Source organism: Pseudophryne corroboree, chromosome 3 (assembly GCF_028390025.1).
Source record: "Pseudophryne corroboree isolate aPseCor3 chromosome 3, aPseCor3.hap2, whole genome shotgun sequence".
Taxonomy (NCBI): domain Eukaryota; kingdom Metazoa; phylum Chordata; class Amphibia; order Anura; family Myobatrachidae; genus Pseudophryne; species Pseudophryne corroboree.
The window spans coordinates 703,959,646-703,981,554 of record NC_086446.1 but is presented as its reverse complement, the minus strand read 5'-3'; the positions used below and the strand labels follow the sequence as shown (position 1 = coordinate 703,981,554).

The 21,909-nt window shown below is 45.8% G+C and overlaps 1 protein-coding gene across 2 annotated transcripts in view; it reads left to right on the top strand.

Moving 5' to 3' along the window:
- The window catches only part of A2M (alpha-2-macroglobulin), a 175,297-nt gene that overhangs the window by 123,793 nt on the left and 29,595 nt on the right, over window positions 1-21,909 (top strand). For both annotated transcript variants that reach the window (XM_063962089.1, XM_063962088.1), the window contains exons 21-25: window positions 4,848-4,966; window positions 6,429-6,480; window positions 6,710-6,793; window positions 9,191-9,367; window positions 10,191-10,272. In XM_063962089.1, the coding sequence (XP_063818159.1) occupies window positions 4,848-4,966; window positions 6,429-6,480; window positions 6,710-6,793; window positions 9,191-9,367; window positions 10,191-10,272 (514 nt within the window). The remainder of the gene's footprint in view (window positions 1-4,847; window positions 4,967-6,428; window positions 6,481-6,709; window positions 6,794-9,190; window positions 9,368-10,190; window positions 10,273-21,909) is intronic.

Here is a 21,909-nt window from a genome sequence, read left to right as displayed (position 1 = left end):
AGTTGTTGGTCGGAGTAGCACTATCTCAGGAAGTGCTACAACAGCACGGCTGGATTCAGAATATCCCGAAGTCGCAGCTGGTTCCTACGACGCGTCTGCTGTTCCTGGGTATGATTCTGGACACAGAACAGAAGAAGGTGTTTCTCCCGGAGGAGAAGGCCAAGGAGTTGTCATCTCTGGTCAGAGACCTCCTAAAACCAAAACAGATGTCGGTGCATCACTGCACGTGAGTCCTGGGAAAGATGGTAGCTTCTTACGAGGCACTTCCATTCGGCAGATTCCATGCACGGATCTTTCAGTGGGATCTGTTAGACAAGTGGTCCGGATCGCATCTTCAGATGCATCGGCTGATCACCCTGTCCCCGAGGGCCAGGGTGTCTCTGCTGTGTTGGCTGCAGAGTGCTCATCTACTCGAGGGCCACAGATTCGGCATACAGGACTGGGTCCTGGTGACCACGGATGCAAGCCTCTGAGGTTGGGGGGCAGTCACTCAAGGAAGAAACTTCCAAGGACAATGGTCGAGTCAGGAAGCTTCCCTACACATAAATATTCTGGAACTAAGGGCCATTTACAATGCCCTAAGTCAGGCAAGACCCCTGCTTCAAAACCAGCCGGTGCTGATTCAGTCAGACAACATCACGACGGTCGCCCATGTAAACCGACAGGGCGGCACAAGAAGCAGGATGGCGATGGCAGAAGCCACAAGGATTCTCCGATGGGCGGAAAATCACGTGATAGCACTGTCAGCAGTGTTCATTCCGGGAGTGGACAACTGGGAAGCAGACTTCCTCAGCAGGCACGACCTCCACCCGGGAGAGTGGGGACTTCATCCAGAAGTCTTCCAGCTGATTGTAAATCGTTGGGAAAGGCCACAGGTGGACATGATGGCGTCCCGCCTCAACAAAAAGCTAAAAAGATATTGTGCCAGGTCAAGGGACCCTCAGGCAATAGCTGTGGACGCTCTAGTGACACCGTGGGTGTACCAGTCGGTTTATGTGTTTCCTCCTCTTCCTCTCATACCAAAGGTACTGAGGATAATAAGAAAGAGAGGAGTAAGAACTTTACTCGTCGTTCCGGATTGGCCAAGAAGGACTTGGTACCCAGAACTACAAGAAATGATCTCAGAGGACCCTTGGCCTCTGCCTCTCAGACAGGACCTGCTACAGCAGGGGCCCTGTCTGTTCCAAGACTTACCGCGGCTGCGTTTGACGGCATGGCGGTTGAACGCCGGATCCTGATGGAAAAGGGCATTCCGGTTGAAGTCATTCCTACGCTGATAAAAGCTAGGAAGGATGTGACAGCAAAACATTATCACCGTATATGGCGAAAATATGTTGCTTGGTGTGAGGCTATGAAGGCCCCAACAGAAGACTTTCAGCTGGGTCGATTTCTGCACTTCCTACAGTCAGGAGTGACTATGGGCCTAAAATTGGGATCCATTAAAATCCAGATTTCGGCCCTGTCTATTTTCTTTCAAAAAGAACTGGCTTCACTGCCTGAAGTTCAGACGTTTGTTAAGGGAGTGCTGCATATTCAGCCCCCTTTTGTGCCCCCAGTGGCACCTTGGGATCTCAACGTTGTGTTGGATTTCCTAAAATCACATTGGTTTGAGCCACTTCAGACCGTGGAGTTGAAATATCTCACATGGAAAGTGGTCATGCTTTTGGCCTTGGCTTCGGCTAGGCGTGTGTCAGAATTGGCGGCTTTGTCATGTAAAATCCCCTATCTGATCTTCCATATGGACAGGGCAGAATTGAGGACTTGTCCCCAATTTCTCCCTAAGGTGGTGTCAGCGTTTCATTTGAACCAACCTATTGTGGTGCCTGCGGCTACTCAGGACTTGGAGGCTTCCAAGTTGCTGGACGTAGTCCGGGCCCTGAAAATCTATGTTTCCAGGACGGCTAGAGTCAGAAAAACTGACTCGCTGTTTATCCTGCATGCACCCAACAAGCTGGGTGCTCCTGCTTCTAAGCAGACTATTGCTCGCTGGATCTGTTGCACGATTCAACTTGCACATTCTGCGGCTGGACTGCCGCATCCTAAATCAGTCGAAGCCCATTCCACGAGGAAGGTGGGCTCTTCTTGGGCGGCTGCCCGAGGGGTCTCGGCTTTACAACTTTGCCGAGCTGCTACCTGGTCGGGATCAAACACGTTTGCAAAATTCTACAAGTTTGATACCCTGGCTGAGGAGGACCTTGAGTTTGCTCATTCGGTGCTGCAGAGTCATCCGCACTCTCCCGCCCGTTTGGAAGCTTTGGTATAATCCCCATGGTCCTTACGGAGTACCCAGCATCCACTAGGACGTCAGAGAAAATAAGAATTTACTCACCGGTAATTCTATTTCTCGTAGTCCGTAGTGGATGCTGGGAGCCCGTCCCAAGTGCGGATTGTCTGCAATACTTGTATATAGTTATTGCTTAACTAAAGGGTTATTGTTATGAGCCATCTGTTCAGTGAGGCTCAGTTGTTATTCATACTGTTAACTGGGTATAGTTATCACGAGTTGTACGGTGTGATTGGTGTGGCTGGTATGAGTCTTACCCTGGATTCCAAATCCTTTCCTTGTAGTGTCAGCTCTTCCGGGCACAGTTTCCCTAACTGAGGTCTGGAGGAGGGGCATAGAGGGAGGAGCCAGTGCACACCAGATAGTACCTAATCTTTCTTTTAGAGTGCCCAGTCTCCTGCGGAGCCCGTCTATTCCCCATGGTCCTTACAGAGTACACAGCATCCACTACGGACTACGAGAAATAGAATTACCGGTGAGTAAATTCTTATTTTTACACATTACAGCAGACAGTCCCCCTTTTTTTACACATTACGGCAGACAGCGTTCGCTTTTTACACATTACGGCAGACAGCGTCCCCTTTTTTACACATAACGGCAGACAGCGTCCCCTTTTTTACGCATAACGGCAGACAGCGTCCCCTTTTTACACATAATGGCAGACAGCGTCCCCTTTTTACACATAACGGCAGACAGCGTCCCCTTTTTTACACATTACGGCAGACAGCATCCCCTTTTTTACACATTGTGGCAGACAGACAGAAAAGAAAGAAAGAAAGAAAGAAAGAAAGAAAGAAAGAAAGAAAGAAAGAAAGAAAGAAAGAAAGAAAGAAAGAAAGAAAAGATTATACTTACTGTCTCCGCTGGCAGTCAGGCTCCTCAGTGCAGCTTGATGGCGGATGATGATCGCGGGCAGGGGAGAAGAAGGAGGAGGGAGGTGGAGGAGGGAGCCGCAGCAGCGCAGTGTAATTGGTGGAGGTGCTGCTGCTGCTGTCCCTCTCCTTCACCATAGGCTGTCCTCTGCCTCTGTAAATGCTGGGATGCGCTTCCCAGCATTCACAGCGGCGGAGGGGAGCCTATGGTGAAGGAGAGGGACAGCAGCAGCAGCGCCTCCGCCAATTACACTGCACTGCTGCTGTTCCCTCCTCCACCTCCATCCTCCTCCCCCCCCCCCCCCCCCCCCCCCGTGGCGCAGCGTTCCTCTCCTTGGCAGGTGGCGGACAGCGGCATGTAATGAGTCAGTTTGACTCATTACATGCCGTGCTGGATTTGGGCCCCTGGACAGTGGCGGGCCCCAGTGCAAGGCACTGCTTGCACTGGCGGTAGTTCCGCCACTGACTGTATAGGTCATTGGTACGGCCTCATCTAGAATACTGTGTCCAGTTCTGGAGACCATGGTGGTATTCAATTAGTGCCATTTTTTCGAGCAGTCTAAAAACTGCACTTTTCGCCCGTTTTTAGGTCACATTTACATTCGACATATTCAATGCCTGTGCCGTTTTTTCGACTGGTCGAAAAATCTGGCACTGGCGAAAACCACGTGTATCAGCAAATTCGCCAGTGATACACGTGTTTTGGCAATTTGCAGGTGTTTTCAACCATTTTTAGCGCAATTTTCACCAATGCCAATTTGACAAAAAAAGTGAAACTGCATGGGTGAAAATGGATAAAAAAAAGTGCGAAAACTCCCGCAATTGAATACCCTGTGTCAAATTAGTGTCCTTTTTTTTTTTACCAGTTGGCACTTAATTGAGTACCCCTACATATATCCAGAAGGATATAAATACATTAGAAACTATACAAAGAAGGGCAACTAAAATGGTGCATGGCCTTCATCACAAAACTTACCTGGAAAGGCTAAAAGATATTAACATGTATAATTTGGAGCAGAGAAGGGAAAGTAGGACATGATATAATCTTTCAAATATATCAAGGGTCTTAACAAAGTTCATGAGGGAAACATACTTCAAAGGAAGAGAAGTATTAGAACTTGAGGACATACACTGAGACTGGAGTGGGGGAGGATCAGGGGAAATGTAAGGAAAATTTTCTTCACAGAAAGGGTAGTGGATAAGTGGAATAGCCTCCCATCAGAGGTGGTAGAAGCTAAGACAGTAGAGCAGTTTTAACATGCTTGGGATAGGCATATGAATATCCTTACAAAGAACTAAGGTACAAAAAGGGTGGAGATTACCTAAAGGATAAAAAAGGGGCAGACTAGATGGGTCACGTGGTTCTTATCTGCCGTCACATTCTATATTTCTATGTTTCTAAACCTCATGTATGAAATTCCTATTCTATCATATTCTAAGCTTGGGAGCAGGACCCTCTTACAAGTGCAATGGAATATGCTGGACTATAAATATAATTTAATGTCAATAAATAAAAAATAAATGGATGGTATTTTATCATATGCTAATTAGAATCGGCGACAGTTTGCTGCAATTTTCTGCCAATTATGTCTATAACTACAGTGTTATGTGTGAAAACCACAGTGTGTACCTTTGGAAATGATGTAAGCTACATGCAGAACCTCTTCTCTCTCCTAATTTTATTGTTTCAGGAGAAATAAACTTTACAGTCAGTGCTCAGACTCTGCCGGGAGCTGGTCTGTGTGGTAATGAGATTTTGAATCCCGCACAAGGCAGAAAGGACACAATCACCAAACATATCCTGGTTGAGGTAAGATTAATACAGCACAAACATTGCATTTCATTTCCTTCCACAGTCTTATTAGGTAGTTGCAGGTATATACAATACATAGAAATTGGTAGATTCAAGTAAAAGAAAAAAAAACATTTCACAGACCATTGTTATTGTCTTGTGGTGGCTCTTGGTATTTATTTGCTTTTTTAGTATGTTTTCACATGATAAGCAGATGCAACTTAGAATACATTGCTTTGTATGGGATCACACTGTCTCATTGGTAGTAGGTATGTTGCGGTGCCCATTACTCAAATGCAGCATACTGCAGTCAGTTACATGAAATTAATAAAATAATTTACACAACAAAAACGCAGGTGTGGTATATTTTGTCGACATTCATGATGTCAACATTCATGTTGACATGAGAATTTTGACATGGCCCTAATGGACATTCAACATTGATCATGTCAACACTGACGAAATGCTGACATTATTAGAAAGTCGACCAGCCCTCCCTGGTGGTGTAGTGGTAACTTACATGGTATGGCAGGTATGGCAGCTCCATCGGGGTCTTCCAAGATGACTTCCGGTGGATCCTGTGACTCTTGCGGCGGTGAGTATATCCCTAACCTCTGACCCTAGTGCCTAACCCTAACCTCCCCTCCCATAGCCTAACCCTTCCCTCCCAAAACTTAACCCTAACCCTTCCCTCCCATAGTCTAACTCTAACCTTCTGCTGCTGGTCCATGAAGAATGTTGGTACTTCACATGTTGATATACTGTAGGTGCTGGCGTGTTCAGTGTCAACATTTCAACACTGTTGACATCATAACTGTCAACATTGTGGCCTTGACAGTATGACTATCAACATTATAAATGTAACATTTTGACTACATCCCCAAAATTGCAGCTGTATTATAGATATGTTTTTTGTGTATTTAATTCCAACAACTGAAATATAAACTAATTTCTGAAGTTGGAAACACTATGGGTGGAATTCAAATGTTTGAAAAGTCGGTTGGGTGTCTGTTTTTTCCTGTCTATTAGATAGAAAAAAGTAAACAGACTCCCAACTGACTTTTCAAACATTTGAATCTCCCCCTATGGGTGGTATTCAAATAATATATCACGCCCAATCTCCTTTCTAAAGTGATCCCTATTATCGCGTATATCGCGCCAATAGTAACCAGGTTTAGCTGCGTAAAGGTTTGGGCACCCTCACTACCCCAGGGGTTGTTAGCTGAAATGATTTTACCACGCTCATCAGCAAAAACAGAATGAGTGTGGAAGGAGGTGAAAAGAATTGAATACCGCCCTATATGTCTATATATGGTGTACTGTATATTTAATTATTCTAATTCCAGTACAGTAGGTATTGGTATCACATTGCGGGATCTGGGGTGAGATATGCACACACAAAAAATAATTACATTTTAGAAATGCAGAAGTGCACATAAGGCTTCCCTGCGCTATAATATTTATATTACTTTTACTGTAGCCAGAGGGTGTAGGAAAAGAAGAGACGCAGAGCGCCATGATCTGCGGCAAAGGTAAGTTCAAAAGATTTTCACTTCTAAATGACACTTAGTTACCACAGCGCCAGTGTTAGTATTATTTTCTTTTTAACTATTCTATTAAGTATTACTGTGAATACAGACTGAAAAACCAGCACAGCTATAAAGTCATTCCCGATAGACAAATAATAACAGTACAGCACAACGGATGGGTTAGTGCAGACACTGACAGTATTTATCTCTGTCCCCCAATCTTTGCACACAGGCTCCGAGATAACGGAAGTGATCTCTCTGAGACTCCCAGGCAGTGTGGTGGAAGGTTCTTCCCGTGCTTACTTCTCAGTGATTGGTGAGTCCATCAAATGTTCTTCACAGATGCGGGTCACATATGCACACGTCAGTGGAAGGTGCTGTGCAGATTTATAGAAAATAATATATAGGGCGGTATTCAATTAGATTTACCACGGCTAATGATCACCTGGGGGCTATCCAATTAGTCCCGATAGCCCTTATCAGGGATTATGTTTGTTGTGCTAAAATCCCCAATAACCAGCCCTTAGTACACCATTTTGTTTTTTTGCGAAAACACATGGGTCCAGGAACCTGGAGCCCATGTGTTTTCACCCGAAAACAGGTCATTTTTTGGATGAAAAAAACAGGCCATAATCGGATAACCAGATAAGAACCATCGGGCTAAAACTGCGATAATAGTCTGTATTTTCAGCTGAAAAATTAGCGTTGGTACTTGGATACCCCCCCCCCCCCTCTTCTTAGTATTTCTATACTAAGGGGGACATGTACTAAACCTTGGAGAGATATAAAGAGAGAGAGATAAAGTACCAGCCAATCAGCTTGTTACAGGCTGTGTTTGAAAAATGACAGTTATTAGCTGATTGGTTGGTAGTACATCTGCCCATAAAATGTAAAATAAACATTGCTGTCAGTAAGAAAAAATGCTTTATTTTAATAAAAAGGATTCTTTTGTCTAATGCAAATACTGCAGATGTCCTTCTTAAATAAGTGGTCCTTTAAAATTGATAGACATTGATTAAAAAAAAATCGATAAAACTTATAAAACAGCTAAAATCATATAATATGGACCTGTTTACATGCAATACAAAACCAGAGTTCAGTTTTTAAATCCGAGTTCCGAACTGACAAGAACTGAGGCAGGTCTCAGTTCCAAAAATCCGAAGGCTAAATATAGTATTAATGGTACTATACTGGAAACTACTGAGGAGGAAAGGGATCTAGGAGTCAATATTTCAGGTGACTTAAAGGCAGGTAAGCAATATAACAAAGCAATGAGGAAGGCTAGTCAGATGCTTGGCTGCATTGGGAGAGGAATCAGCAGCAGAAAGGAAGAAGTAATAATGCCACTGTATAGGTCATTGGTACCCTATCCATTTGAAAGATAGACAGTGTCTAGTTAGACAGTCAATAGATAGACACCATATATTAGACAGACATTAGGTCGACAGGGTCAAAAGGTCGACAGGTCAAAAGGTTGACATGGTCAAAAGGTCGACATAAAAAAGATAGACAAATGTTTTTTTTTATGTAACATGTTTTTGGATTATTTCATACTTTCTCTATCCATGTTGGCATAGAGTTGGTTATGAAGCTTGTGGCGAGCCGAAGCGTGGCGAGCCGAAGCGTGGCGAGCGAAGCGAGCCCCCCGAGGGTATGCCTTTCTACAACTGGGGGGTCCCTGATGACAAAACTATCCACACAAACCACAAAAATGCAAAAAAACATGGTGTCTACCTTTTTCATGTCGACCATTTTCATGTCGACCTTTTGGCCATGTTGACCTTTTGACCTGTCGACCTTTTGGCTTGTCGACCTTTTCCATGTCGACCTTTTGACCCTGTCGATCTTTTGACCCTGTCGACCTAATGTCCATCTAACATATGGTGTCTATCTATTGATTGTCTAACTAGACACTGTCTATCTATCATACCGGAACCCATTTGTACGGCCTCATCTAGAATACTGTGTTCAGTCCTGGAGGCTATATCTTCTAAAGGATATTAATACATTAGAGACTGTACAAAGAAGGGCAAGTGGCAACTAAAATGGTGCATGGCCTACATCACAAATCTTACCAAGAACGACTAAGAAATCTCAATATGTATAGTTTGGAGCAGAGAATGGAAAGAGGGGACATGATGGAAACTTTCAAATATATCAAAGGTTTTAACAAAGTCCAGGAGGGAAACATTCTCCAAATGAAAAGAAGCAATAGGACACGAGGACATGCACTGAGACTGGAGGGGGGAGGTTCAAGGGACATTTGAGGAAAAATTACTTCACAGAAAGGGTAGTGGACAAGTGGAATAGCCTCCCATCAGAGGTGGTGGAGGATAAGACAGTAAAGCAATTTAAACATGCATGGGATAGACATAAGGATATGCTTACAAAGAAGTAAGGTTTGAGATAAAAAATATGGTAAAATAAAATGGGGGGGGGGGAGACTAGACGGGAGCAGTGTTTGGGATCAGGGGGCCAGCTGCTTTTCAGAGTACACTGGAGCAATACTGAATTGCTCAAGTATTTAAGTATCCAACCCCACAACTTGTGACTGGATACTTCATCATTGGGGGCCATCCGGCCCTGATGATGTATAGGCTTGTAAGTGCTGTTATATGTTTATAGTACATTGTACTAAATATGTTCCAGGTGTTCTGTACAACCAGCATATACATTACTTTTAATTATGCATTTTTTTATCACTCTCTTTTAGGTGATGTCATGGGCACAGCAATGCAGAATCTGGGGAGCCTCCTTCAGTTGCCATACGGATGTGGGGAGCAGAATATGGTCCTTTTCACCCCCAATATCTACATTTTGGAGTATCTCAACAAAACTGATCTATTGACCCCAGAGATCAAATCAAAGGCACTGAGCTACCTGACCACTGGTAGAGATCTGCAACTTATTATACTCCTACAGTATCTCTCTTTGTGCTATTCTTAGAGCACCACAAACAAATCCTTCTCTGTCCTGTTGCACCTGTGTGAAATCTGAAATTTACTGAATTTGTAAACAGTAGATTTTATTTATTATTTTGGTACAGGTCTCTTCCTTAATTCCCCCATCATTTAAAATATGTAACAGAATTCCGACACTCCACCATAAGTGCCCTAAAGACTTTCAGTCTGAGCCACCACGGAAAGATTAGACCAATGCCAAACATTCCTGTTATATAGAGGGGAGTGTGCAGGGCTCTGAGGAGCGGGGGTCTTCAGTATGCCGACTGACGGGATCCCGGCGCACAGTATACCGGCGCCGGAATCCCGACAGCTGTCATACCGATACTTATTCTCTCTCGTGGGGGTCCACGACCACCCTGGCGGGAGAATAAAATAGCGTGGCGCGCGTAGCGTTCCACCATGCCCGTAGCGTGGCGAGCGCAGTGAGCCCGCAAGGGGCTCATTTGCGCTCGCCACACTGTCGGTAAGCCGGCGGTCGGGCTCCTGGCGCCGGTATGCTGGTCGCCGGGAGCCCGACCGCCGGCATACCATACTGAACCCCTGAGGAGGCACCCTCACATTTCAAAGAATAAGTGTGCTTTTTACGTGCACTTGTTGCTTACACATGGTTGAGGCAGACATTTTTGACACATACTGTAAGTAATATTCTTGATAATGCAGCATCATCTATCAGTTCATCAGAAACCACCATATTTAGGTGACAGTGATTTTAAACTCATTCTGAGCCTGATTTTGTTTGCTTGTGTACAGGATATCAGAAACAACTGGCGTACAAACACCATGATGGATCTTATAGTGCATTTGGACCACGGTTTGGAGAAGGAAATACCTGGTATGAATATTATGGGGGGGACAGACAGATCCTGAGAGGAAAGCTAGGAGGGGAAATTAATCCAACCTTGAAGAGAGACAAAGAGAAGATTTAGCCAAAGCAACCAATAATCAAAATTGCAGTAACTACACATTTTGGTGCCCTGTGGCAATAGGCAGGGGATTCCAAATACGTATTGTCATTACTGTAAAGAAACCTTTCCGTCTCAGTGTGCGAAATCTCCTCTCCTCTAACCTAAGCGAGTGTGTCCTTTGTGATGATCTTACCAAAAACAAATCCCTCGTTAGCTCTGTGTATTGACCCTTTATATATTTGTAAATGTTAATCATATCCCCTCTTAATCTCCTTTTTCCAGTGTAAACATGCCTAGCCTAGCAAGCCTTTCCTCGTATTCTAGTGTCTCCATCACCTTAATCAATTTGGTCACCCATCTATGAACCTTTTCTAGTTCCAGGATATCCTTTTTGTAGTATGGTGCCCATAGTTGTGCACAGTAATCAAGATGTGGTCTCGCTAGTGATTTATATAGTGAGAGTATAACACTCTCATCCCTTGCATCAATTCACCACTTTAAGCATGCTAATACCTTGTTTGCCTTTTTTGCTGAATTCCTACTTTGGGTACTACTGGTAAATTTGTTATCTATGTGAACACCTACTGTAAATCTTTTTCCAGTAGAGAATCCCCTAGTTTTTCCCCATTTAGTATGTACGGTACGTAGTGTTTCTGTTCTTGGTACCAAAGTGAATTACCTTACTATTGTCTATATTGAACCTCATTCTCCATTTTGCTGCCCATGTTTCCAGTTTAAATAAGTCGTTCTGAAGTGACTCAGCATCCCCCTCCGAATTTATTACCTTACACAGTTTGGTATCGTCTGCAAAAATTGAAACTGTACTCTCTAGACCTACTTCTAGATCATTTATGAAGATGTTGAACAATAGTGGTCCAAGTACAGACCCTTGTGGCACACCACTGCAGTCCAATTTGAAAACGACACTACTGTGCTGTGTAAAGTAATGTCCATTAGTCACGTTACACAGCACAGTAGTACCCCTTATACACATTACTGTTATGATTCCCGTACTCCAGACCAGAGGAGATCTTATGGCAGAGGTCTGAGTACTGGAAAGATATACTGGTTGTGGGAGCTGGAGAGCCTAGTAACCCCTGGCGCCCTAACTCCGTTGTCTCGCCCGTGTTATCAGAAATCCCCTGCGAGACTATGGTTGCTTGAGCCCATGGCAGCCGCGTTCGAAGGGCGGATTATGTCTGCCCAACCCCGATGCCCCCTCAGGTCTTAATGGGAGACAAAGGGAAATCCGAGACAGGGTGATAACAAGGGGCCCTCTGACTAAGCAACCAGGCCAGGGGTTACAAGCTAACTAACTAAACCAAAAAGTATGTGCGGACTAGCCGCCAGGGAAAAGGACAACCAAAGATCCACTGATCCGTAACTCCTATCCAGCACCGTTGGATACCAGAGTGGATCAGGGGGAGCGGAATCCTCCGCAAAAGCTCCAGAACACAAAGATACAAAATAATAAACAGTAAGCGGTCAAGCCGCAACACACGGCTACGCCGCGACTCACGAACACCACAGGATGTTAAAGGTGCTCGGTCAGACTCCAGGAACAGATGACAATATCCGAGTACAGGATCACTGAGGACAGGAACAACCGGATTGAGCAGGACTGGAAACTCTCTGTAACCAACACAGGCAAACAGGAAGCTATCACCGGCGTCTGTGAGAAGTCCAAAGGGTGCTTATAACTGTGAGCTCCCCAATCAGGAGCCAGACTGGGTAATCACAAGTAATGCCGTGCAGCTTGCATGCTGCACGGCCAGCACACCATTATACAATTAGAAAAGACCCAGCAACGGGGAACGCGGCCCGAACGTGGCGTCCCCGTTGCTAGGGTCTGAGCGGCTCCGTGCGCCCGGCGTCTAGCGTTGCCAGGGAGCCGGCGGCTGTACGCGCACGGCGTCCCTGGTTGCTAGGCGCCGGGCCGCACCGACGAGCGGACCCCGGCACCTAACAGTACCCCCCCCTTGAGGAGGGGTCAAGGAACCCCTAAAGCCCGGTTTCCGAGGAAATTCTCGAAAAAATGCCCTCTTGAGCCTCGGGGCATGGAGATCCTTATCCAGGACCCAAGACCTTTCTTCTGGACCATAACCTCTCCAATGCACCAAAAAATAAAGCCGACCCCGGGACAACTTGGAATCGTGAACCTTCTCCACCAAGAACTCCTGCTGACCCTGTACAACTATTGGTGATCTCCCCTGAGATATCTTACGAGGAAATCTACTGGACGAAGCATATGGTTTCAGCAATGAGCAATGGAAAGTATTTCCGATCCGTAAAGTTTTTGGTAAACGTAACCGGAAGGCAACTGGATTGACTTTTTTGATAATGTGAAATGGTCCAATAAATTTAGGACCCAATCTGGCTGAGGTTTGTCGAAGTTTAATGTTGCGAGTCGACAACCACACCCTATCTCCTACTTTAAAAGTGCACGGCCGCCGGAGCCTGTCAGAAAATCTCTTTTCCTGAAATGCCGCTTTTCTGAGAGCCAGGTGCACTTTTCTCCAAATGAGCCTAAGATGAGAGGTCAAGGTCAGTGAGGAGACAGAGGAATGTTGAAAAAAGGAATTAGCTCTGGGGTGAAAACCAAAAACTGCAAAAAATGGAGACACATTGGTGGAGGAATGACAGGCATTATTGTAAGCGAACTCCGCCAATGGAAGAAACTCAGACCAGTCATTTTGGAGTTTGGCCGAGTACAACCGCAAATATTGTTTTAGTGATTGATTAACTCGCTCAGTCTGCCCGTTGGATTGGGGATGGTAGCCTGACGTTAAAGATAATTTCATCTTCAATGAGACACAAAAAGATTTCCAAAACTGTGCAATGAATTGTGGACCCCGATCGGAAACAATATCAGTGGGTAACCCATGGAGTCTGAAAACATGGCGGAGGAACAAGACTGCCAATCCCTGGGCAGATGGCAATCGGGGAAGAGCAATGAAATGGGCCATTTTACTAAAACGGTCCACTACCACCCATATGACTCGGCATCCGGCTGACAGAGGGAGGTCCACCACAAAATCCATGGAGATATGAGACCATGGCCTAAGAGGAACATTCAAGGGCATAAGCTGACCGATAGGCAAAGAACGGGGAACTTTATGCTGTGCACAGACTTGACACGAAAAAACAAACTCCTTAATGTCTTTGGAAAGACCAGGCCACCATACTGAGCGGGAGACTAATTCCAAAGTCTTAGCGATTCCCGGATGCCCGGCAACTTTGCTATCATGAAACTCCGTCAAAACAGTTGCTCTCAAAAACTCAGGGACAAAAAGACGACCAGCAGGAGTATTTCCAGGAGCCTGATGTTGAAGCAGCTTTAACTGGGTAAATAAATCCTGTGTGAGGCCTGCCCGAATGACTGAAGACGGAAGTATGGGAGTAACAGGACTGTTGTCTTGAACTGGAAGAAAACTGCGTGACAGGGCATCTGCCTTGATATTCTTGGAACCTGGCCTGAAGGTGATAATGAATTTGAAACGAGTAAAAAATAAAGCCCAACGAGCCTGCCGGGCATTCAGTCATTTAGCTGATTCAATGTATTGAAGATTTTTGTGATCAGTCAAAACTGAAATGATATGAGTAGCTCCCTCAAGCCAATGCCTCCACTCCTCGAAAGCCCATTTAATAGCCAGCAATTCCCGGTTACCAACATCGTAGTTGGATTCAGCAGAAGAGAATTTCCTGGACATAAAGGCACAAGGGTGTAATTCAAGGGAATCCGGATCCTTCTGAGATAGGATAGCCCCTACTCCAACCTCTGAGGCATCAACCTCAACAATGAAAGGCAATTCTGGGTTGGGGTGTCTGAGGACAGGGGCTGAGACAAAGGCTTGTTTCAAGGCCTGAAAAGATAGCTCGGCTTCACGTGACCAATTGGTAGGATCCGCTCCCTTCTTAGTCAGTGCCACAATGGGAGCAACTAGGTCAGAGAAAGAGTGAATAAATCTTCTATAGTAGTTCGCAAACCCTAAAAAGCGCTGAATTGCTTTTAAGTTGGTGGGTTGCGCCCAACTAAGGATGGCTTGGAGCTTCTTTGGTTCCATACGGAATCCCCGAGGGGAAATAATGTATCCTAAAAAGGATACCTCCGTGACATGAAATTCACACTTCTCCAGCTTGGCATATAGGTGATTTTCACGTAATTTTTTTAGAACCTGACGCACCTGGGTAACATGTTGTTCTACAGAGTCAGAATAAATCAAAATATCGTCTAAGTAGACTACAACGAATTTTCCAAGAAATTCACGGAGCACATCGTTAATGAGATCCTGGAAAACTGCCGGAGCGTTAGACAGGCCGAATGGCATAACCAGATACTCATAGTGGCCTGACTGAGTACTGAATGCCGTTTTCCACTCATCCCCTGACTTGATTCTGATGAGGTTATATGCTCCTCTCAGGTCAATCTTAGAAAAAATCACAGCCGAACGTAGCTGATCAAAGAGGACAGAGATCAGTGGCAGAGGGTAAGTATTTTTTACTGAGATTTTATTCAAGGCTCTAAAGTCAATGCAGGGTCTGAGTGAACCATCCTTCTTCTCTACGAAGAAGAAGCCTGCACTTAAAGGGGATTTAGATGGCCTGATAAATCCTTTCCCTAGGCTTTCTTTAACATACTCATTCATGGCCACAGTTTCAGGTCCGGACAATGCATATAACCTTCCCTTAGGCAAAGTGGCACCAGGAATTAGCTCAATAGCACAATCATAAGGCCTATGGGGAGGCAGAATATCCGCATTGCCCTTGGAAAAAACATCAACAAAATCCTGGTATTCCACAGGAATGGGTGCGGGAATGGCAGCAGCTATTCTGATGGGAAGCGTAATACATTCCTTATTACAGATGGTACCCCATTGTGAGATCTCCCCCGACTGCCAATCAATAATGGGATTATGAAAGGCCAGCCAAGGGTGACCCAGAACCACTGGAACTGCTGGGCAATGGGTGAGGAAAAACTCAATTTTTTCAGAATGCAGAGCTCCTACCGAGAGTAGAACAGGAGGTGTACAGAGAGAAATAACCCCATTGGACAAGGGACTCCCATCTAAACCATGCATGGTGATACACCTACCCAAGGCTAACTGAGGAATACCTAAGGTCTTGGCCCATGTCAAATCCATAAAGTTCCCTGCAGCTCCACTGTCCACAAAAACAGAGACCGAGGAACAGAGGCTGCCAAAGGAAACTTTAGCTGGGACTAACAGTGAATTATTTGAGGAGATAAGCTGCAGACCAAAGTGAACCCCCTCACAATTCACTTGGTCGAGACGTTTCCCGACTTGTTCGGACAACTACGGGCAAAATGTCCCTTACCTCCACAGTATAAACAAAGACCAGAATTTTGCCTTCTGGTTCTTTCTTCAGGAGACAGTTTGGAGAGACCTATCTGCATAGACTCCTCTATGTCCACAGGGATGGAAAAAACACAAGGAGTTGACCCGACAGATGCTCCTTTTTCAGCCCTCCGCTCTCTGAGCCGACGATCAATCTTAATAGAGAGCTCCATGAGTTTATCGAGAGTCTCAGGAGCGGGATACTGAAGGAGACTGTCTTTTATAGACTCAGATAAGCCGAGGCGAAACTGACTGCGCAGGGCTGGGTCATTCCATCCACAGTCGTTCGACCAACGGCGAAACTCCGTACAATAAATCTCTGCGGGATTCCTACCCTGTCTGAGAGCACGCAACTGACTCTCGGCGGATGCCTCTCTATCAGGGTCGTCATACAATAGCCCTAAAGACTTTAGAAAGGCGTCTACAGAAAATAAAGCCGGATCGTCTGTCTTTAAACCAAAAGCCCAGGTCTGAGGATCCCCCTGAAGCAGAGAAATAATAATTCCAACCCGCTGAGCCTCCGTACCTGAGGAGACTGGTCTCAAACGAAAATAAAGTTTACAAGACTCTTTAAAATTAAAAAACTGTTTTCTATCCCCAGAAAAACGGTCAGGCAGATGCATTTTTGGTTCAGGAATGACCCTCGGGGAAGTCCGTAACAGATCTTCCTGTGACCTCACCCGAAGGGACAGATCCTGAACCATCTGAGTAAGCTCTTGAATCTGGCTAACTAGAAGCTGGCCAGGATTTGGCCCGACACCGGTGGGATTCATGAGGCCGACAAATCTCCCAACTGAACAAGGGAAAAATTAACTCCTGTTTAATTTTAAATTTAGTCGGGCCGGTGATAATGTTATGATTCCCGTACTCCAGACCAGAGGAGATCTTATGGCAGAGGTCTGAGTACTGGAAAGATATACTGGTTGTGGGAGCTGGAGAGCCTAGTAACCCCTGGCGCCCTAACTCCGTTGTCTCGCCCGTGTTATCAGAAATCCCCTGCGAGACTATGGTTGCTTGAGCCCATGGCAGCCGCGTTCGAAGGGCGGATTATGTCTGCCCAACCCCGATGCCCCCTCAGGTCTTAATGGGAGACAAAGGGAAATCCGAGACAGGGTGATAACAAGGGGCCCTCTGACTAAGCAACCAGGCCAGGGGTTACAAGCTAACTAACTAAACCAAAAAGTATGTGCGGACTAGCCGCCAGGGAAAAGGACAACCAAAGATCCACTGATCCGTAACTCCTATCCAGCACCGTTGGATACCAGAGTGGATCAGGGGGAGCGGAATCCTCCGCAAAAGCTCCAGAACACAAAGATACAAAATAATAAACAGTAAGCGGTCAAGCCGCAACACACGGCTACGCCGCGACTCACGAACACCACAGGATGTTAAAGGTGCTCGGTCAGACTCCAGGAACAGATGACAATATCCGAGTACAGGATCACTGAGGACAGGAACAACCGGATTGAGCAGGACTGGAAACTCTCTGTAACCAACACAGGCAAACAGGAAGCTATCACCGGCGTCTGTGAGAAGTCCAAAGGGTGCTTATAACTGTGAGCTCCCCAATCAGGAGCCAGACTGGGTAATCACAAGTAATGCCGTGCAGCTTGCATGCTGCACGGCCAGCACACCATTATACAATTAGAAAAGACCCAGCAACGGGGAATGCGGCCCGAACGTGGCGTCCCCGTTGCTAGGGTCTGAGCGGCTCCGTGCGCCCGGCATCTAGCGTTGCCAGGGAGCCGGCGGCTGTACGCGCACGGCGTCCCTGGTTGCTAGGCGCCGGGCCGCACCGACGAGCGGACCCCGGCGCCTAACAATTACACAGCATAGTAGTAGTCCTTATACACATTACACAGCACAGTAGTACCCCTTATACATGCTACACAGCACAGTAGTAGCCCTTATACACATTACACAGCACAGTAGTGTCCGTTAGTCACATTACACAGCACAGTAGTAGCCCTTATACACATTACACAGCATACTAGTGTCCATTAGTCACGTTACACAGCACAGTAGTACCCCTTATACACATTACACAGCATAGTAGTAGTCCTTATACACATTACACAGCACAGTAGTACCCCTTATACATGCTACACAGCACAGTAGTAGCCCTTATACACATTACACAGCACAGTAGTGTCCGTTAGTCACATTACACAGCACAGTAGTAGCCCTTATACACATTACACAGCATACTAGTGTCCATTAGTCACGTTACACAGCACAGTAGTAGCCCTTATACACATTACACAGCACAGTAGTGTCCGTTAGTCACATTACACAGCACAGTAGTACCCCTTATACACAGCACACTAGTGTCCATTAGCCACATTACAACGCACAGTAGTACCCCATATAGTCATTACACAGCACAGTAGTAGCCCTTATACACATTACACAGCACAGTAGTAGCCCTTATACACATTACACAGCACAGTAGTACCCCTTATACATGCTACACAGCACAGTAGTACCCCTTATACACATTACACAGCACACTAGTGTCCATTAGCCACATTACAACGCACAGTAGTACCCCATATAGTCATTACACAGCACCGTAGTAGCCCTTATACACATTACACAGCACAGTAGTAACCATTATACACATTACACAGCACAGTAGACCCTTTTGTACACATTACACAGTACGGGCAGTACGGATGGTGTAATGGTTAGCATTACTGCTAACTGTTAGCATGGCCCTAACTGTGTGGAGTTTGTATATTCTCCCCGTACTTGCGTGGGTTTCGTCTGGGTACTCTGGTTTCCTCCCACAATCCAAAAATATACTGGTAGGTTAATTGGATCCCGACAAAATTAACCCTAGCATGAATGTGTCTGTGTGTACATGTGGTAGAGAATATAGAGTGTAAGCTCCACTGGGGCAGGGACTGATGTGAATGGCCAAATATTCTCGGTAAAGCGCTGCGGAATATGTGTGCGCTATATAAATAACTGGTAATAATAATTACACAGCACAGTAGTACCCATTATACACATTACACAGCACAGTAGTGTCTGTTAGTCACATTACACAGCAGAGTAGTACCCCTTATACACATTACACAGCACAGTAGTGTCCGTTAGTCACATTAAACCGCACAGTAGTACCCCTTATACACATTACTGTGCTGTGTAATGTGACTAACGGACACTACTGTACTGTGTGATGTGTATAAGGGGTACTATTTTAGGTGTAATGTGACTAATGGACACTACTGTGCTGTTTACCTTAATAACATTCATTTCCAGTCTATTCTGAATACCTCACACCTCACAATATTGTTTTTAGGCCAAAAGGTTGCACCGAGGTGGCTATATGACTAAGCTAAGCGACACAAGTGTGCAGGGCAAACAAATGGCACCTCTAGGAGGGGCACAGCAGTGTCAGACAGGATGGCAGATTTAAAAAAAATAGGCCCCAAACAGCACATGATGCAAAGAAGAAAAAGAGGTGAAATGAGGTAGCTGGATGGCTAAGCTAAGCAACACAAGTGGGCGGCACAAACACCTGGCCCATCTAGGAGTGGCACTGCAGTGTCAGACAGGATGGCACTATTCAAAAACTAGGCCCCAAAGAGCACATCATGCAAAGAAAAAAAGAGGTGCACCGAGGTTGCTGGATGGCTAAGCTAAGCAACACATGTGTGTGGCACAAACACCTGGCCAATCTAGGAGTGGCACTGCAGTGTCAGACAGGATGGCACTATTCAAAAACTAGGCCTCAAACAGCACATCATGCACAGAAGTAAAAGAGGTGCAATGAGGTAGCTGTATGGCTAAGCTAAGCGAAACAAGTATGCGGCACAAACACCTGGCCCATCAAGGGTTGACAATGCAGTCCCACTGCACTAACGGCAGATACCGGACTCACATCTAACACCATAGCTGTCAAGGCCTCAGTTATCTGCTTTGCAACAAGATGACTGCTGTCATATTTCATCTTCCTTGCAAAAGATTGTTGGACAGTCATTTGCTTAGTTGAAGTAGTACAAGTGGTCTTCCGACTTCCCCTCTGGGATGACATTGACTCCCAGTAACAACAACAACAGCAGCAGCAGCAGTAGGTGGAAGTGGTTATTGATCTTTCCCTATTTTATCCTCCAAACCTTTGTTCTCCATTATTTTTCTCATACGTTCTAGAGGATGCTGGCGTCCACTTCAGTACCATGGGGGGTATAGACGTTTCCGCAGGAGCCATGGGCACTTTAAGACTTTTCTAGGGTGTGAACTGGCTCCTCCCTCTATGTCCCTCCTCCAGACCTCAGTTTAGAAAATGTGCCCAGGCAGACTGGATGCACTCCAGGGGAGCTCTACTGAGTTTCTCTAAAAGACTTTTCTGTTAGGTTTTTTATTTTCAGGGAGGACTGCTGGCAACAGTCTCCCTGCTTCGTGAGACTTAGGGGGCAGAAGTAGGAACCAACTTCCTGAATAGTTTCATGGCTCTGCTTCTGGCTGACAGGACACCATTAGCTCCTGCAGGGTACTGAACACTAGTTGCGGCTATGCGCTCCCACAGCCCACCGTCACACCCCTTACAGAGCCAGAAGTCAGAAGACAGGTGAGTGTACAGAAGAGGATCTTCAGTCATCATGACGGCTAAAGGGTACCGCGCAGCGGGCGGGAACGCTGCACGCCATGCTACCCTTCAACACAGGCACAGCAGGGCGCGCGCGCGGGGGGGGGGGGGGGCGCCCTGGGCAGCATGAAACCTAATCAAAACTGGCTAATAAGGGGACATAAGTTGCTGAAGCACAGTCCTACCCCCGCCAGTATAAAAATTAGTATTGAAATTGCTGAGGGGAAACGCGCCATTGCGGGGGCGGGGCTTCCTCCTCAGTCAGCCAGCACACTGCTCATCTCTATTTTCTCTTCAAGCAAGCTGCAGAGAAGAACGCTGGTCCTCCTCCACTTCTGAACAAGTATCAGGGTACAAAACGGGTGGGGGGGGGGGGGGGGCACAGTATAAATTGGTGCTGTATTGTAAATTTATCATTATAAAAGCGCACAGGTCTGTGGGCAGGTTTGTGTTACACAGGGTTTTTATCACTAGCGCTGGGTTGTGAGCTGGCAAATCCATTCTGTGTCCTTCTGACAGATTTTACTGTGGGTCTGTCCCCTATAAGCCCCGGAGTGTCTGTGGTGTGTTTTTGCATGTGTGTGACATGTCTGAGACAGGGAGCTCTTCCCATTTTAGGGACACAGAGTTGTAATGTGGTGCTGCTGCCGGCACACCACAAGCCTGAATGGGTGAAAGAATTACGTGATAGTGTGAATCATATCAGTAAGAGATTGGATAAGTCTGAGTCTCATGCAGACAACTGGAGAAAATCAGTGGAAGATGTGATTTTTCATAGTTCTGCCTTTTCATCCAAAGGCGACCCCTCTGGGTCACATAAGAGACCATTTGCACAAATAGTACAAACTGATACCGACACGGACTCTGATTCCTGTGTCGACACTAGTGATTTCAGGAGAATAGATTCTAAATTGGCAAAAAGCATTCAATACAGGATTGTTGCTATAAAGGAAGTTTTGGAAGTAACGGAAGCCCCTCCTTTACCTCAGGAGAAGGCTTATTTTTATAAGGAAAAGAAAATTAATGTAACTTTCTCTCCTTCTCACGAGCTAAATACTCTCTTTGAGGGAGTTTGGGCAAACCCTGAAAAGAAATGTCAGATTCCCAAAAGAATTCAGGTTGCTTATCCCTTCCCGGCAGAGGACAGGAAAAGATGGGAGTCACCCCCTGTTCTAGACAGTGCCCTGTCATGTTTAACTAAAAAGATGATTCTCCCTGCGCCTGGGACGGCTTCACTAAAGGTGCCGGCAGACCGCAAGTTGGAGACTATGTTAAAATCTATTTATGTGGCCAATGGTACGCTACTCATGCCCACCATTGCTTGGCGTGGGTGAGTAGTGCTATCGAAAAATGGTCAGACAACTTGTCATCTGAAATTGACACGATAGATAGAGACGAGATACTCCTAACGTTAGGTCTTATTAAAAACGCTGCTGCATACATGCTAGAAGCCATGAAAGATATTGGGCTCTTGGGTTCAAAAGCCACTACCATGGCAGTCTCAGCTCGGAGGGCGTTGTGGATTTGTCAATGGAATGCTGATGCAGATTCCAAAATAAATACGGAGGCTCTCCCGAATAAAGGTGAGGCCTTGTTTGGAGATGGGCTGGATGCTT